The sequence below is a fragment of the Empidonax traillii genome, unplaced genomic scaffold, assembly GCF_003031625.1.
Source record: "Empidonax traillii isolate 1590-97213 ecotype Southwest subspecies unplaced genomic scaffold, ASM303162v1 scaffold181:size1721324, whole genome shotgun sequence".
Classification (NCBI taxonomy): Eukaryota; Metazoa; Chordata; class Aves; order Passeriformes; family Tyrannidae; genus Empidonax; species Empidonax traillii.
The window spans coordinates 121,971-140,462 of NW_020955374.1; the positions used below are offsets into that span (position 1 = coordinate 121,971).

Genomic DNA, 18,492 nt, shown 5'->3' on the forward strand with positions numbered 1-18,492 from the left:
AGAAGATCCGTAATGTCCTTTTCAACCCAAACCATTCTATGATTTTATGAAAATCAGGGTATTTTACATGTGTGCCTTCCCAGGCTGTGAGTTTTTCTGAAAACTTCATATTTATTTGATGCCTAAAATCAAGTTATTTCGGTACTTTAAGGAGCTGACCCAAAATATGGTTGAAACAGATTATATGCCTTTATGCTTTCATATTGTTCTTTTGTTCAGGTAGTATTTTGAATTTTGTGTTCCTTTGTCATACTTTCAGTTTAAACTGGTAGTGTTTAATATGCTCTGAACTTCTCTTTAACTGATTTTTGTAACAATAAAAATGAGAGAAGTTGTTAAGCTCAGCATAACCACGCTAGTGTCTTGGAAGAGTTAAGTCAAGTGTGTTGACACAACATTCTTTCTGTGGGAATGTGATGAGTCAGTTCATGCTCTAGTTAAAAATTTTAATTTTAGACAGAGTAACTGAAAATAATGGCAACTTGTCTGTTATTTAATTAGCCTTTTACGCAGGACCAAGAGTTACATAGTCACTAGCATGGGCAGAAGTGTACTGAGTTTGTTTTAAAACATTATGTGGAATACATAACTCACTCATCAGGGGATGGAATATAGAAATTAGAGGACTTTTTGTGATTAATGAATCACACAGAAAGGAAAGATTCTAGGCATGCTGAAAAAACAGAATCCTGAACAAACCTTGCCTTGATACTGGTTAACCTTTTTTTGAACTCTTTTATTGTGTATGACAAAGGCAAGTGTGTTTATCTCAGGGAAAAAAAAAATCTCATTACATGGTATTTCTCAAGATAACTCTGGATAAATTATAAGTCAAATTTATCTAGCTGGCTATATAAAGCATATTTTATGAGCAAGTTTGCATAAAACCTGCCAAGAACGCTTATTAAGAAATTACTAATCACCTGGGGATGACTGAACAGGAGTGCTTAGTCTTGCTTATCAATATCTTGATGGTTTGGTTTTATCTTATGCCTGAACTCTTTCCTGTTTACTTCTCATTTCATTTTGCTCTCCAGGACAACTCTCTGATTAACTTTCTTGTGTGTAGCAGAAAAAAATAAGTTACCTGACTTAAGCAAATAATTAACAAGTGTCTCCTTTACCTGTAACTCAGCAAATCTCACCACAAAATTCTATGCTACAAAAATCCTTTAAACCTCCTAAACTGTCAACACTTCATGGCTATTGTGAGTTTTCAAGAATAAAATAGAAATATTAAGTGCTAAATAGTAATTCATATACCTAAGAGCAAACCTGATTTGTTGCTGTGTAAAAAGCAAATGTATCCTATTTTTTAATCCTTCCTCCCCATAAAGGTGCACAATTTTCTAATGGCACCTGCTAACCTCAGATAGGGCTAGCAAATTTACTGTAAATCTGGACACAAAACAAGCACAGGAATTGATTGAACTGGCAAAATACTGATTTACTGTTAGCTCCTGGGGAGAATCTGCACATGGACAATACAATGTCAACAATTACTATGATCCAGTATGCAGGAGGAAGAGCTTCCCCCTGTTAATTCAAGAGGCATATCCAGCTGTCACAAAAAACCTGACAATAAATTCCTATGTGTACTTACTTATATACATACATATGTGTACATAAAACGAGATTTTAAATCTGCATAATACTTGATATTTACATATGTTGCAGTCTACTGTGGACAGCCTCCTGGAATGGCTAGATAAAGAAATATAACTACTCTGTGTACTCAGTATTTACCACCTAACTCTTATACCTAGCATACTGTGTTCTGACTGAATAGAAACTTAGAAAACACTAGACTAGACTAGATTAGAATAGTATAGACTATTTCAGTTGAAAGGGATTTAAATTGACCATAATATTTACTCCAACTGCCTGGCCAATTCATGGATGATCAAATTAAAACCTTGATGGACGTTGTCCAAATGCCTCTTTAATACTGGCAGGCTTAGGGTATTGACCACCTCTCCAGGAAACCTGTTCCAGTGTTTGACTACACTCTTGGTAAAGGAATGCTTCCTGATGTCCAGTCTAAACCTCCTAAACCCTGACACAACCTTGAACCATTCCCACCTAGCCTATCACTGAATATAAGGGAGAAGAGATCAGATATGTATCTCTCCCTCTCCACTTCCTGTTCTCAGAAAGCTGTAGAGAGCAGAGGCCACCCCTCAACCTTCTTTTTGAATGACTGTTATCAAACTTCCACTTCACCATTAGCCGTCCCTGTAAATCTTCCCTTAGAAATGTGCTTCTTCAACAGGCACCATCGTGGCCTTGACTCTTAGAGCACTCAGACACAATGTTCTCCATCAGGGCAGTTGTACAGCTGGTTCTTGACATTTAGTGGTGGCCCTTAGGCAATGGTTCATGTTTGACCTCTTGGCTACAAGATGGCTTTTCCTTGACTACTTCCTGCTCTTCAGCAGTGGTATTATTTAGTGAAAAACTGTCCTATGCTAAGTTGAAAGCTGAGAAATCTCAGAAGGAAGTTACTAGCTGCTGTCATACAGTTATAGGTGTAATCCAACTCACCTTAGTTCAAGAAATTCACTGCAATATGAGAGTAATAAAGAAGTGAAATAATAACAACAGCAAAAATTGTCCTGAATCTGGTGGGTAATCAAGAGCTGGAGAGTGCAGCTGCAGAACAAACAAGCACAGGTACACCATGGGTTTCACTGAACCATTGACAAACAGTAGCACAGGGCAGCTGCAAAATTAAGATATTTGCAAACTGTGGGGGAATACAATGTGAGAATCATCCTCAAAACACCCTTCTGTTAAATAGAGAGTACAGCTAAGTGTTTTTTAACTGGAATGTGTCTTGTACTTTGTGAGATGCTACCTGGGTCACTCACTGATATGTGTGTGCATGTGTAAGTGATAAATAAAATCAGATAAACCAGACAGCTTTGTTTACCTTGACCTTAAGTAGTGGATGTAACATCTTCTCTTTGCATATGACACCATTATATTAATGTTGCTATCCTAGTAACCTATCCCCTCAATGACATTGTGGTATATAAAGTGAATAAGTAAATCATTTACCCTTTTAGAATAAGATGGAGAGAATTATATTTGGAATAGGGAGGGAGAATCTGAAAACCGGCTGTATCCTCAGTGAGTGTAAATTATCTTCAGAATTATCCTGTCGCCACAATTCTTCAGGCTCAAAATATTGTAGAGCTTTCATATTTCTTTGATATTTCTTCTCAAGTACTGAGACGACAATGACCAAGGTGTATGGAAGATTAAAATTGCAGTTGATAGAATTTGGAGTTTTGGATCTATTACTCAGCTTTGAAACTGTGATGTAGACTACTTATTGACATCTTTGTAACTATTTTGGGATTATTCAAGCTTGAAAAATGTGCTTTATGGTGAGTTCATAGTGTTTGACAAGTCAGAAGCCAGGCATGTTCTTTGTTGTCTATGTTTATTCACATTCATGACTGCTGAAGTTGTAGCCAGTTGTTCTGAATGACAAATCATTTTTGAAGCCAAAAACATAAAGACAATTCAGACCTCACAATAATTGTCTGTTCCCTGTTATGCCAAAATGAAAAAACCTAAAAGTGACCCTCATCCTAATATATTAAAACTATATATGCTGTATGATAGAGTGGAACTCAACATAATGAATGACCAATTTAAATTGAAAAAAGAGGCAAATTCAATATGTGCAAGAATTTCCATTTATAGAAAGCCTGGGGTGGTCTAAGTGTCTAAAAATGTGTGTAATGAAAACAGTTTTAGCCTAGATTTCCCACAAAGATCTGTACTTAGGTTTCACCTGGCATGATTTGTTGCAGCTAATCAACCTCCTTACCTCTAAGTGTACTGCGAAAACCTGTTCAATTCTGGTACCGGCTTTGCTTTTCTAGCGTTTTATTTAACCACTATATTTTTTAGGACAAAGTAAAAAAGAAAGATGCAAGATGACAAGGCACAGAAACATCTAAATGGGATAAATTTACTCATTAAATCTCATAATTGGTGCTGGCTTTGAGAAGTGAGTGTGAGATGATGCCTTTGGTCACTGCAGTGGGAGAAGCAGTGCTATGCGTTTACTCTCATGATTCACAAATTGTTCTGAAAAATCCTTTAACTTTAGCCATCTTAAAAGCAACTTTGTCCTTGTTTGGCTATGAACTTTTTGGAGGGGCGGGGGGAAAGGGGTGTGACAACTTGCTGTAGTATTTTAGAGTTGTAGAAGACTGTAACCATGTTTCCATCATGTTACTTAAGTCTTCAGCACAAAAAGCTATTTCTTTTCCAAGCAGATTGGGAATACACATTTAAACTTCAATACACATTTGTGCTTAATCACTGATTTTTAGATCTGATCCAACTCTAACATTTTATTTATTTAAAAAACCAGAAATCCGGCAATCTCTACCAAATAAAGCAATACCGCAGTATTACAATCTTTCCACGACAAGCACGTCATAATTTTATATGTTTTAGAAGACAAGCAAACATTTCCGAGTCATTACTCATGGACTATTTATGAAATACTTGGGGGTAGATGTCAGCAGAACTGATGGGATGATGACTGGCGCTGTTCTCCCTGGCACTGAGGGTGTGTTACAGGAGAGGGAAGCTCAGTCTCTGGTATTACAAGGGTGTGTATCTTCATAAGCCAAAGATGAGATTGCCCACAGGTGCGCTTAAAATTTGCACACTGCTTCTTGGGTAGCAAGCTTTTGGCAAATCAACTCTCTGACGTTTCCGATTTTACTGTAGTAAGGAGACATTCTGGCTCAACTCGTATGGTTTCATTAGGGTTGGTTAGTACAGACTCCATGCATACCCTGCCCCATGTGTGCCACCAGACAAGAGGGGAAACAGATCAAAATGTGTGTTTTATCAACATATTGGAAAAATATGCCAGGTTACTGACAAAAATAGAATGTCTTCCAAGTATGTGCACCACAACTCACAGTACTTGCAAACCAGGAAATACTGTGAAGATGTGTTCCTTATTCAGAATACATGAGAAACAAAAAACTTTTAAATTAAGGCTTTATTCTGGGGATCTACATTGCTTACTAAGCTGGAAAGATAAAAGGATATATTGCTCCTTAAAAAACCCAAAACACAAAAACAAAAAACAAGCAAACAAAAACCCAAAAACAGACAAACCCAAAACTGTTTCAGTAGTGATAGTAGACAATCTGAGATTGTTTTTATTTTCAGGAAGACTTTTTGGAAATAACCTTGATTTTATTAACTTGTGTTTTATTTTATGCCACAGTCAGAAAGAATGATTACATTTAATATAGAGAGCTGGACAATTAACAGAGTTAATAGTCTTAAAGATAAGATAGGAATGCTTTCTATATGTGATCCTGAGGTCATCAGATTTAAAGAAAAAAAGCAACATAACCATATGAACAAAACCATTATTGTGTAGCTTTCTCTTGCTTCACAATTATTGCAAAATTCATTTCTTACTCAAATTTACATTTTCTCAAGGACGTGTTTCTCAGTTTGACTAATTACACAGTTTTAAAACTTTTCCTTACCTTGGGCTGATACTTCTTGGCTGTCAGTAGTAGGTGACTTGACTTAGAACATCTCATACTATAAACTGCAGTGTCATTCAGAATTTGAAAAACAGCTCAGGTGTCCAATATGAGAAGAAATCTGCTGAGTGGGGATCTAAATACTAGTGAACATGGTAAAACTTGGACTGATTTAGGACCAAAATCTGTTCATCTTTAGCATCTTTCGTCAACTGCTCTGATTCCAAGATTGCATTCTAATCCGCCTAAGGCTGAAAGAAAACATATTAATATTTTACTGTAGTGATTTAGTATACATTAATTGTTCATGATGTACTTCATGATGCTAAAAATCCCCCAGAAAGCAGATTTTTATGAGTGCAGGATTTGACTGTAAGAAGTTTCCTTAGCAAAACATGAAAAAAATAGTATAAAGAATGTCTTTCCTACAGCGTATATTTTTCCATATTAAAAAATCAATTGAAATGAGTTTTTATATGACAGAAGTATGAAGGGTCAATTCATTCCCTCTCTTTAGCAGTCACTAAGGGACCTGTTTTGGCAGCACTGAAGAAGTTCTACTAACAGCAGAGGGAATAGCAGGATTTGATCATGTCATACATGATATCTTCCATCTTCCATTCATTCCCTTACTTTAAATTAATTTATATGCCAGACTATTTTCAGGACTGGAGTTTTGAAATAAAAATATGCATTAGATGTGTTTGTAAGCATAGAGTTTTGGAATTAAAAAGCCAGAGACTATTATAGAAAATCTTATAAAAAGTATGCACTAAGGAATAAAAGATAATTCTAGTTAACATGTAAACCTTTTTATATTTTGTTAAGTTGCATATTAACGCAATGTTAAGTAGCATATGTAGCCAGTAATTAGCATTGTAGCAAATACTATGCAAATACAACAGATTGTAGTAGCAAATACAACAAATTCTGCTACAGAAGAAACTTTTTAAACTGAGTCATCAGGTAATATGAAACTGTTCCATCTCCTGAAGAAACTACAGTGATTTCCTAAACAAATATTGGCTGTCAGCAAATAGCTTTTCATGAATCCTAATTTAATATGCTTCTTTAAGAAAAAGTGTTAGTTATGGTTAAAAAAAAAGTGAAACCTTGTACGCTTCTAGTACTGTGAAATGATACCTTCTGAGTAAATTTTTTTCCATGATTGTAGGCATAAAATATTCTGACATTTCAGTCGTATCCTTAAATATCTTAAAACATTCCTATTTTTTGTATTATTTGTCTTCTGTTATGTATAGGAAGTATTTGTAGTCACATTGTTAATAAACATACTATTCTTGTGAAGGCAGAACATTTTAGGTTTGCCCTTTTTTAAGCAGTAACTTCTACAGTTTTTTTGATATCTCATTAAATATAATAATGGATGAATGGTTTAAAGGAAAAGGAGCAGCAGCAGGTTGAGAAGACAGCTCCTGTAGAGACCCTCCAAAATCTGCAGAGAATTTGTGAAAGCAGTAACACAATTGTAAATAGGCTTTGGTTTAGGGATAGCTCTGTGATTTATACAAGAATCCTGTTGTCATAATTATGTCACTAGACTCTGCTGGAGTCAAGAGGAGAACTGGCCTGAGACTGCATCTGTGTGTCCACAAGGAAAAAGGATGATTTGTGCCTCTCAGGTTACCGTTGGCACATGGAAATCAGAAGGACGAATTTCAAAAGGCTTATTTCTAGGTCTTTTCCTGTAAATTTTCCTTTTTCGTTAGTAGCCTGACATAAATTGCCTTTTTTTCTTTCTTTTTTTTTTTTTTTTGTTTTGGTTTGGTTTGGTTTGGGTTGGGTTTTTTTGTTAAATCAAGGAGTTCTTTCATTGTGTCCTTTTACAGTTATTTTTACTGAACAGCAACTGCAGACACTCTTTTCCATTCAAATAAGCATTTCAATGCTGTATGTACAGTTGCTGGCTCTTGTTAGTTAGACGTAACCTGGGCATTTTTTCCATATGTGTAATCTTTAATGTAAGTGTTTTTCAGCAGTGTAAAGGGTATTTTTCTGTAAAGAATTTATTGAGAAATGATGTTTGAAATTCTGCTATCCAACATTTAAAAGCAACAGATTAGCAAGTGAAATTCAGCTGTTCAGCTCTATATTTGGCACAGATTCAAACAGCTTTACAGGAGGGTTTTTAACTAGGTTTGTACACACCATGTCTACCAACTGATGGGCTGTGGACCTCCCCAGAGATTCTTCTTTCAGAGAAGGTGAATAATATTTTTTTTTTCCCTTGTGCATCTGGATGGTACTTGAAAACACCATGCTGCCATCACATCTTATATGAAGAAGGGTCAGAGCAGGAAGCTACTGTCTGAGTGTTGCAGGGTCCAGTGCCTAGAGCCATCATAGCAGCACAGTATGTGATGGAGGGGATTTATGAGCTGGCCTTGCTGCAGACCTTGTGTGGCTTGAGACCTTGCTTAAGGGTGCCTATGCAGTCAGCTCATCACTGCTGTGAAAGAACGGTAACAGCTGTAAAACCAGGAGGTTTTACAACTGTCTGGTAAAATACGAAGTTGGATGATTTGGGTATAGTTTTGAGATAGTCCATAATCATAACACATTTCCTTATTGTTCTGAAGAGAGCAAAGTGGTGTAGAAACCTACAGTCTCCTTGTAGAACAACCAGAGCAGTTTGTTTAGAACTGTTTGTTCCACACTTTGACAACAAAATATGTAGCAGGGCATAAGGGACAGGAAGCTTCCTGCACGTCCTTGGGTTCACGGAAGAACTGGAACCAATACAACTCCTGATAAGGTTATTTCATAAAGCATTCCAAGATTATCAGAAGGGTTGCACTGTATCATAAAAGAAAAAAAAATACCTAGGTGAAATACAGCATGCAGAAGCAGTTTTACAGCCCCTCCCATTGCTGCACGTAAGTGACACAGTTATAGTTAACTTTGGATTATCAATCACTGTGAAACAGAATGGGAAGGCTGTACGTTTGAGCAGCTTTTTCACTGGTTTTGCATTCAATGATGAGGATCTCAGAACCAATACTAGACATGGAAATGGCAAACTACAGTGAAGTTCTAGATCCGACGTACACGGCACTGGAGTTCGAAACTATGCAGATTCTGTATAATGGCAATGGTGAGTTCTGCTCTGTAAGGCAAAATCAAACCGGTAAACAGAAGAAGTGAAGTTTAGTGATGCTGTAAGGTGTTAGTGAAATGTTTCATTAATGGAGCATTTGGGGGTTGTTTTCAAGCTACAAATCTGCTCTTTTACACTTCATCACTAACTTTAAGTTAGTAACATTATAATTCTTTAAGGAAAATAAAAGAGAGGTTATATGTAATAAAGTAGATGAACTGTACTGTCACCAGTCAGTTAATCAAAGGAAGAAAATGGTGAAGTCAGCAGTTGTTTTATTTAGTGTACAACAAATTAATAACTAGTACTGACAGTTTGGACATGGAAGTATATTTAATATATAACTTCCAGAAGAAAAGGACAAAATTGTCCAGAGGTTTGTGAAAAAAATTAGCTACTGCTTCTTGATACTTAGTTTCTAATTGTTAGACTATTATTTTATTTAATTAAGTGTTAATCTAGACTTTCTAGATAAGTGTATATATGAACTAGAGTAATTTAAAAAAAATCACATTTGCTTTATAGAGGCTAATGTTTAGCTGAGAAAAAGTATTTGCATTTGGCTAGTGTAGCACTTCAACTTTAGGCAGAATTTTTGATTGCAGTTTTTGAGAAGTTTTACCAGTAATTTATGCTTGAAATAAGAAGCACACCATTTCATTCTGCCATCATTGAATACTGACAAAAAAAAAAAAAAAAAAAGTCAGTCAAAGTAAAGAAAAGTATCAGGCAGTTAAACTACTCAAAAATGGCCTTCCATATCTTCTAATGTATAAAAAAAATTGGTCTGTCATATCATAAAGTATAATTCACAGATCTGTAGTTGTATGTATTTTTAAAAGGCAGAACTGATATCTAGTGATTTGCAGTAAAAATATTTAGCACCTGCGTTTCCACATATTCCTGCCATATAGAACCTAATTAAGTTCTTACTGTTGGGCTTGAAGTTTTATCTGAGTTTCTGATGTTACATTACAGCAAGCTTAGGAAACAGAGAGGTATACTTGGTTATTGATTTAAGAAGGAAAAACAGAACTTTATGGCCTAAGTGATTTTGGAGCTATCAACAATGATTATATAACTTTTAGAAGATTTCTCTGTTTTTTGTTGTAATATGCATGATTTCATTGGTCATTTGTGTTTTTGCTGAATAGCACCCTTTTGGATCTGTTAATGTTAAATAAAATGGGAAAGCAGATTAGGGAGGTTGTGCTTGGTTGCATTATGTGTTGGCGATAGAGCTGGTTAAATTATTCACTGTAAGTGATTAGCTTGATAGTTATTAATTATTAGGTGTAGCCTTTTTCTGTTTAGAGTTTGGTTTGAGTTTAGCTTAAGTACTTTCTTATAGAATTTGTTAAACCATTGTCTTGTTGTTACAGTGCTAGTCTGGAACTGAAAGCTGCCTCTTATGAACCTTCCTATGTATCTTTTCTAACTGTCTAAATTAATTAGGAACATTCAGAAAATTTTAACAAGCCACATTCAGGGAGTGCAGTTCTCCTGAAATCAAAGAACTTTTCAACATCAGGTCAATTTCCTAGATACATTGTTTCAGAATAATACCAAGGTAAATAAGTATGTGCTTTTACATATATATATATATATATGTATATATATATATATATATATACACACAACTTGTAGTGCTGTAAAATATTTCATCATTACATTTAAATGCTGTATTTTTAATTATTCTGCTGTATCATGCAAATTTACACAACTCCAAAAGAACGGTTTTTATGTTTTTCTAGAGTAATTCTGTAACCCATTTATGAAAATAATTTTCCAGTCATGACAAGCCTAATATTAAAATAAAATTTTTACAGAAATGAATTCTTACTTTTAAGATTTCATTTTATTTAATTGATTTTTAATATAATTCCTATCAGTTACAGCTCTGTAAAGCAAATCAATACAAAAAGGTTGTTTGTCTGAAAAACTTAGTTTAAATTGTAAACTCTACAGGACACAATGAAAATTTTACACATTTCAGTTGGATCTATACAATAAGATTAATATTATCTATCAGTATTAACAGTTTTACTGTTCAACCTGTTTGCTATTCATGAGCTCATGTACTCGACTTTTGAATCCATGTTTGAATAACTAGTTAATGTGTCACGGTTTCCTCTCCTGGACAAAACAGCTACAAATGTTTAGGCATATTTCAAACAGTTTTCCTTTCATTTAAATTGGAAACAAAACAGAAAAAGATATTTTTCAAGTGTTTCTTCCAACATATCTGTTAAACATTTTGACTCAAAAAATAAATGTGTGTTTTGATTTCAGATGAATTTCTTCAGTGGTGTTTACCAGAAGCAGTGACTAATTGTTAATCATGCAACTAATATTCTCTGTGCAACAATATTGTCTGCAATCTTCCTGTCAAAAATATCTTTGAGGAAATAATACTTAGACAGTCGTCTTAGCATGTGTTTTGTTTTCTTCTTTTTTTTTTTTTTAAATTAAATGCAAAACCTTTTGTTTGTTTGTTTAATGTCACAAACCTTTGTATGAGTTGCCAGTAATTGCCTGCTCATATGAGAAGTGATACATGAGAGTTATCACTGTTTTGGGCCGAAGTTCCTCTTCACGTTAATAGGAATGTATATGTAATTGTTCATGCAGAATTACAGTTTAATTTTTAATCCTTCCATTAGAAGGAGTTTAGAATAGAATTATTTGTTGCTGTGAACTTCATTAATTCTGTTAATATCTCTATTGCTTCCAAAGTGTTCATATGAGTAAGAGCCAGATGTAATTAGACAGGTCATGCTATATAAATCTTAAGTGTCAATTAAAACAGAAAAGACCAGAAAAGGCCTCCATTTAGATATAGTTTGTTCATGTTCTGGTTGGTGGAAGTCTTGTCTGTAACTATGTAATTTTGTTCTTCCCTTTTGTCAGACAGTTCAGGAGAAGCTGTCAACATGAATGCTGCTGACAACGGGGTCAGCAGTCTCTGTGCAATATGTGGAGACCGAGCGACTGGAAAACATTACGGTGCTTCCAGCTGTGATGGATGCAAGGGATTTTTTAGACGCAGCATAAGGAAAAACCACGTCTACTCGTGCAGGTATTTCAAAAGTTCATCTAGAGGCACTAAATTAATGAAATTAAGCAAAAATTATATTCAGAGTTTTTCAGGACTTTGCCAGGGTATTTCCTGCTATATCTTAAGGGATACTACTTAATATTGCACATTCCAGATACTATATTCCAGATGTTGGTTGATATTGCTTATCTTCTATTTATTATTACAAAGGTAATCTCCTTTGTAAAGGAGATGTAAAAAAAAAAAAAAAAAAAAAGACAAATGAAAAGTGCTCTTATTTTCATTGGAATATGAAAATTTTATTTCTTAACTGTTTTCTAAGAATTCTTTTCTTAGGAAGGTAGCTTCTGAATAGAAAGTCTAAGATTTATGAGTCTTTCTTTAAGGGCTGTGCAAACATGTCTGCACAAATTCCAGATTTGTGTGACACATTGCTCTTTGATCAAGCATTTCCCCCCTGTCAGTCTGATCTGCTAATTTCCAAATGGTGCTGTAATTATCACACTGCAGGTCTGTGCACCATGTTTGACAAATTACTCTTGTGCATGCACAAGATCATAAATATGTGTGCATAGAACACATGGAAAACTCTGTGAGTTTAGACAGATCACTGAAGGCATGTATTGGGTTTTCATGGCAAGATTCTGGTAGCAAGGAGGCTACAAGAGTGGATTCTGTGAGAAGCTCTTGGAAGGCATCCCTTGTGTCTGATGAAGCCAATACCAGCTGGCTCCAAGATGGCCAAAGATGAGCCCATCAGCAGTGGTGGTAGTGCCTCTGGGATAACATATTTAAGAAAGAAAAATAATTATTGTGCAGAAGCAAATTGCAGCCAGAGAAGAGCGAAGTGAGAAGGAATGTGAAAGGAATGACTCAGCAGACACCAAGGTCAGTGGAGAAGGAGGGGGAGGAGGCGCTGCAGGCACCGGAGCAGAGATTCCCCTGCAGTCCGTGGTGAAGGCCATGATGAGGGAGGATGTCCCTGTGCGGCCCATGGAAGTCCTCAAGGAAGTGGATATCCACATGCAGCCCATGGAGAACTCCCTACTAGAGAGTATGGATGTCTGACAGAAAGTTATGGCATGTTAGGGAAGACCACACAGAGCACGTTCCCATGACCTAACAAAGAGAGGAGCCCATGGTGGAACAGGTTTGCCGGCAGGACTTATGATCCCTCGGGTGACCCGTGCTGGAGCAGTCTGTTCCTGAAGGACTGCACTCTGTGGAAAGGAAAGCATGCTTCCAGCACCCAGGAAACATGCTGGAGGAGTTAATGAAGAACTGCAGCTCATACTGGAGAAGTTCATGGACAGCTGTCTCCGTTGGGAGGGACCTTATGCTGGAGCAGGGGAAGAGTGAGGAGTCCTCTCCTTGAGGAAGCAGCAGCAACAGAGACAACAAATGATGAACTGACTACATCTCCCATTCCCTGTCTCCGTGTGCCACCTCATGGGGCACAAGGAGGAGAAAACTTTTTGTAAAAACAGCTTTTTAGTAGAAACGTTTGTTACATTCTTCCTTGATTGCATAATACTCTTAAAAGGAAATCTCCCCCTTACAGACATACCACAGTGATATAGCATAGACATACCCCTAAAGTGGTGTGGCAAGAGCTGGCATAAGTGATTTCAGGAAGAGCTCTGCAAAAGACAGGTCTGTTTATCTAACAAACACATGCAGATCAAAAAAAGGCAGACCTAAACGGGGAGAGGGGAAGAGGGCTCATATGCATTCCCGTTAGGCACATCTGGGTGTGTACATGAGAGCCTGAATAAGCCATCCTGCACTGTCATGCTCTGTGTGTTTCCTCATGTCTTTGTTTCATTGTGTTAGGAGAAAATGTTCCTCTCATTTCCTTTTTACGTTGCCACGTGTAATGATACCACATGCAGTTTGTTTATTGGTATCTCCATAAGACACCAATAAAATGTTGCCAGCCAAGGGTAATGGTTTTACAGCTAAGGGGCTCCTCAATGCCAGCAACATTTGGCATTTTGCTTGATTGGCCTTTTCATTTATTTTTGTAACTTCTTTTCTTTTTCCACTACTGTTTGATATAGCCAGTTACTGACAGATCTTACAAATCAGTTGAGGTGTAAATGATGCATCTAAGTCCAAAATTTTCCACACTTGCCATTCCAATGCATATATGTGTCTAGATGCACACATATATTCCTGGAAATGGAGCACCTCTCAAAATTGATTAATTAAAAAAAAAAAATCAAACCAAAACAACTGAAGACAAAAGTCTGTTTGTAGGCATTATTCTGACAGTTCAGGTTAGTTGGTTTTCTTCTTTGTAATCAGAGTGCTGCTCTATTAATGCTGTATGCATTTCCCTTTTCTGTCTCTGATAGATTCAACCGACAATGTATCGTTGACAAGGACAAAAGGAATCAGTGCAGATATTGTCGTTTAAAAAAGTGTTTTCGAGCAGGAATGAAAAAAGAAGGTAATCGAGTCATTTACTATTTAATACACAAAGTAAAAAATTCTGAATTAGTTTTAAAATATAATAAAAATTCTAAAAAACTCCAACAGAATAATTCAATGGAAAGTCTCCTATAATGCCTTCATGATGGAGAAATGCTTTTATATTGAGGTGAAATATACATCTTCTAATTTTCAGGTGGGTAAGCAGTTCTAACACTTTGATCATAAGCAAGTCCATGGATTTAAATGACTTTACAACTGTTTAATCCAGGAATCCTGGCACCAAAATTCATTGACTTCTACATATTGAGCCACATGCTGGAAAAGTTTGAACTGTGAGATTTTAGTTTTAATTTTTCATGAAATCTCTATCTGGCATTTTTTCTGCCCTTAGTAATGACAGAGCTAATTTACTGGTTCTTCCAATTAATTTTAAATGTAGGAAACATTTAAGCCAAAGGAAGGACTGTGAAGTTGAGTGAAAAAATAGTGGTGAGAAGACTAGTGGTAGCTGTCAGTAGAGTGTCCACATTAATTAAAATAATTCTAATTTCTTTAGGGCTTAAAATGGGAAAAGTGTTCCTTATGCATCTCACTGACAGGTATGAGAAACGTGTCACAGTGATCCTCTGATCAAAGTGGAAGGACAATATTACCACAGGAGCAGACCAATAGGGAAAGAAGAGTGGTGGTAATATCAGGAGTATTGTTATTGGGGCTGTTGCTTCACTGACAATTATGATGTAGAAGCAAAAGATGTCCTGATCTGTTTCAAATGCGCACTCAAAAGTGGTTCAGGCCAGCTACCTTTTTTTATTTGCAGCATGATGTATCTACCTAAAGGCCAGTCTGAAATGTGAGTGCTCAGTTCTCCTGTACAGTAACAAGGCTATCGTTCTTTTACATAGCTTTCCTAAGATAAAGAAAACTGTTTCTTTAGGCTCTTAAATATCTATACTGTAGTACTGCTTTGCTAGCGATCAAGTTATTGGTATGAGATAAAATGGATTTTTCTTCTTGAAGCTGGATGGGGATATTCTAACCAGTGTTGCACAGTGTATGAATGAAATAGGTTTGCTAGCTCTTATGGATCTCCTTTAACAAACTTTAGTGTTTGAGGAATTTAAGTCATTAAAATCAGTAACACATTGTATATATATTATCAGTCTGATGTGAAGAAAGGGAGAGACCTGCGTGTCCACAGTTGCCCTAAAACTTTTGCAAAAAGCAGAGCTTTACAGACTTTCAAAACCTGGAATTAAAGAAATTTATCTCAGAGGGGACATCTGGAATTCATCTAGTCCAGATCCCCATTTAAAGCAAGGCTAGCATCTAGGTTTGGTCAGGTTGCTTGGAACCCTGTCCAAACAGATTTACAGAGTCCCTGAGGGGGGAGATTTGACAATCTCTCTCGGCAAGTTCTTTTAGTTCTTGACCAACCGCATCAGGAAGAGTTTTTAATTTATAACTAATTGGAATACGTCTTACTGCAGTTAGGGTAGTGACCATTGTTTCTTGTCCTTTCACTATGGATTTGAAAAGAATCTGGCTCCATTTTCCATACAGAAATGAAGACCCCCACCTCCATGTTGGTCGTCTCTTTTCCACATAGACAAAGGTGCTCTGCATCACCTTGTGCACTTTGTGGATTACATCTCTGTAGTCCTCCTCTGGACACTGCCTAGTTTGCCAGAATCTTGCATGTGCTGGAGAGTCAAAAGCAGAGACATGGTCATTTCCTTTAAGATGCTAATACAGTCCAGTGCATGGCATAAACTTTCCACCTAATTTACACTGTTCTGCCCTACTTTGGTTCCACTACCTCTAACACTTTCATTTGTTCATTGCATCCAAGCCGTATTTATTTGAGGCTTCCAAGTGCTAAAATAATTCAAAACACTGAACTGCTTGTGTGTTGTTACATACCTTTTCATATGGTCATATGTTTAATATTGTAAGAAGTGTAGCATAGTCTCTATGACTGTTTCTCCTCTTGTTTCTGGCAAATCTTCTTCTTTTTTGTGAGACAAAGGTAAGAAAGGCTACAGTTGGTGAAAGCCATACAAGGCCTCTTCAAGCAAATATTACACCTTCCTCATGGAGTCTCTAAGGCAATTTTAGCCTGAATTGACAGAAAGGCTTTAGCCAGGCAGACAGTCTAGTCTAACAATCCAAAATTATGTATAAGTAGGAGAAAATTGAAGCATCCACCTATGGTTCTCAGTGTGCTCCACCAGTGACTTTCACTACTGATTTTCAGAATACCTTACTATTTTTGCAATCCTAATCAGTGCTGACATTATTTTAGTTATCTATGTAGCCCTTTAACTGCTGAAATTCGGTGGATGTTTTGGTATTCTTTTACAAGAGGTTATTGGGGTTTTTTCCTGTCTACATGAACATATAGCACTTTGTGTTTATCACCACACAAAATTTCTTACTGTGACCTTAATAAAAGACCCATCAGTGAGTGTCCTTGCAAAAAGTTGGTACACCTCTGGAATAAACTATGTGCATCGTTCAGACAAACTCTGAACCTATTCAGTGCATAGAATATTTTATTTTTTTTTTTTTTATTGAAGCCTCTCTTACTGCTCCTAAATTCTATAATGCAGATTGTTTCCCATAAAATAGCAAACATATCTTTGGAAATAAAACTGCTGCTCTTAAAAGATGATGAGATTCCTTGTGCAATAAAAAGATTTTGATCAGCATAATTCTTTTTTTTTTTCTCCTTTTTTTCCTTGACCTAAGCTTGGACATGATTTAGGTTTTAGAAATATCTGACTGATAGTTTTATTTTTTCTTATTCCTTCAGTTCAAAAGTATGCTCAGTTGCTTCATAATCCTTGTGTGTGCTGAGTAAGGATTCCTTATCCTAAGCCCTTTTAAATGCCTTTCTTTGGACCCTATTAGACAAAACTTACTATCCTGAAACTTTTTAACTGAGTAATTTTTAATATTTAATATTCCATAAACTGGCTAGGAATGTAATGTCACTGAGAAGGAGCATGAGATTTAAGTTTCAAAATTATCTTACTGTTAGATTAAGTTCATGATTTATTCCTCTTTCAGGGTTTCCCACAGCAGAGCAGGAGTAGGGCTTTCCTACTTCCTCAGACTGAGATATTTTTTCAGTTGTGGTGCTGTTCCTCTTGACCTGTTTGACAGTCTGGAGATGTCCATTTCTGCCATTATGATAAAAAATACTTTACTTATTAAATTGGTTGAAATAACAAAATGAGAACATGTCTTCAGGTTCAAAGGAAGAAAGAGGTTTTACAGTAATAAAACCACTGAAAAAAGAGCTGATAATTCACTATCTATCTATAATCAGTTATACATACTTTTTGCAGGCAGGTAATGCACAGATAGAGACCATAAACATGTATTGTCATCCTTCCGCATTACTCAGAGCTAAAAGCAGATCATCCTCTTTGAATGTCATACCTTTCAGTTCTTACAGTTATCTTCTGAAATACAGTAAACTTCTGAAATTATACTGTGCGTCAGTTTTTACAAATCAATAAATGAGATGATTATTCTTTTCCAGCTGTACAAAATGAGCGGGACAGGATAAGTACAAGAAGAAACACTTTTGATGGCTGCAACATTCCTTCTATTAGCACATTGTCACAAGCTGAGACACTCTCCCGTCAGGTACTGAGATCTAGCACAGAATTATTTAGTAACTTTAAGATGGCTTTTACTAAAATTAAATACTTTTCCGTTTTTTATTATATTGAGTATAATTATTGAGATTACTTTCTTCTACTTCCAAAATGCACCGAGCTTCCTGTTCCCAGTGAAAGAATCAGTAATAGAATACATTCTTGAAGCAAAGTCAATAAAAAAATTCTACTTTGTCCAGGACAATATGTCTTAGGCACCTTTCTTAATAAAGCTTTATGGTTCTTACTGCTTTTAAATCAGTTGCTGTCTTAGGCAGCTTGTGGCATCTATCTATCCTTGAAGCTGGCTTTCCCATGAAACATTAGCAAAAAAATTGTCCAAAGCCATTACATTCAGAGGGGTGTGGACACTCATTTCCTTAAATTCTTTTGAAAATCCCATTTTTAATATCCTTATACATTATAAGTCAGGCAAACAGAAATGTTCCAACTGCAGAGGCTATCCACATCTTGCTTTTGAATTTTCTTTGTCTCATCTGAACTTCATTTTCTCTTTTTCTATTTTTTTCCTATCCAATCAATTGCTGCATGGAACAGTCTCCAGTCCTTTTCTGCAGCTCAGATAAATCATGGTCATTGATTCTGCATTCTTGCACCTCTTACTAACTTGCTTAGAATTTAACTGCCACCTTTATGATTTCATGCTGACTG

General features: G+C 36.1%; 1 protein-coding gene across 2 annotated transcripts in view; it reads left to right on the forward strand.

The window, feature by feature from the left end:
- The window catches only part of HNF4G (hepatocyte nuclear factor 4 gamma), a 59,698-nt gene that overhangs the window by 30,804 nt on the left and 10,402 nt on the right, over positions 1-18,492 (forward strand). Inside the window, exons 1-4 of one of the 2 annotated variants that reach the window (XM_027886186.1) lie at positions 8,468-8,655; positions 11,569-11,737; positions 14,074-14,168; positions 17,703-17,809. In XM_027886186.1, coding sequence (XP_027741987.1) covers positions 8,538-8,655; positions 11,569-11,737; positions 14,074-14,168; positions 17,703-17,809 — 489 coding nt within the window. In that variant the 5' untranslated portion in view covers positions 8,468-8,537. Of the gene's footprint in view, positions 1-8,467; positions 8,656-11,568; positions 11,738-14,073; positions 14,169-17,702; positions 17,810-18,492 lie in introns of those variants that run through there. The other variant, XM_027886187.1, reaches the window with a different exon arrangement.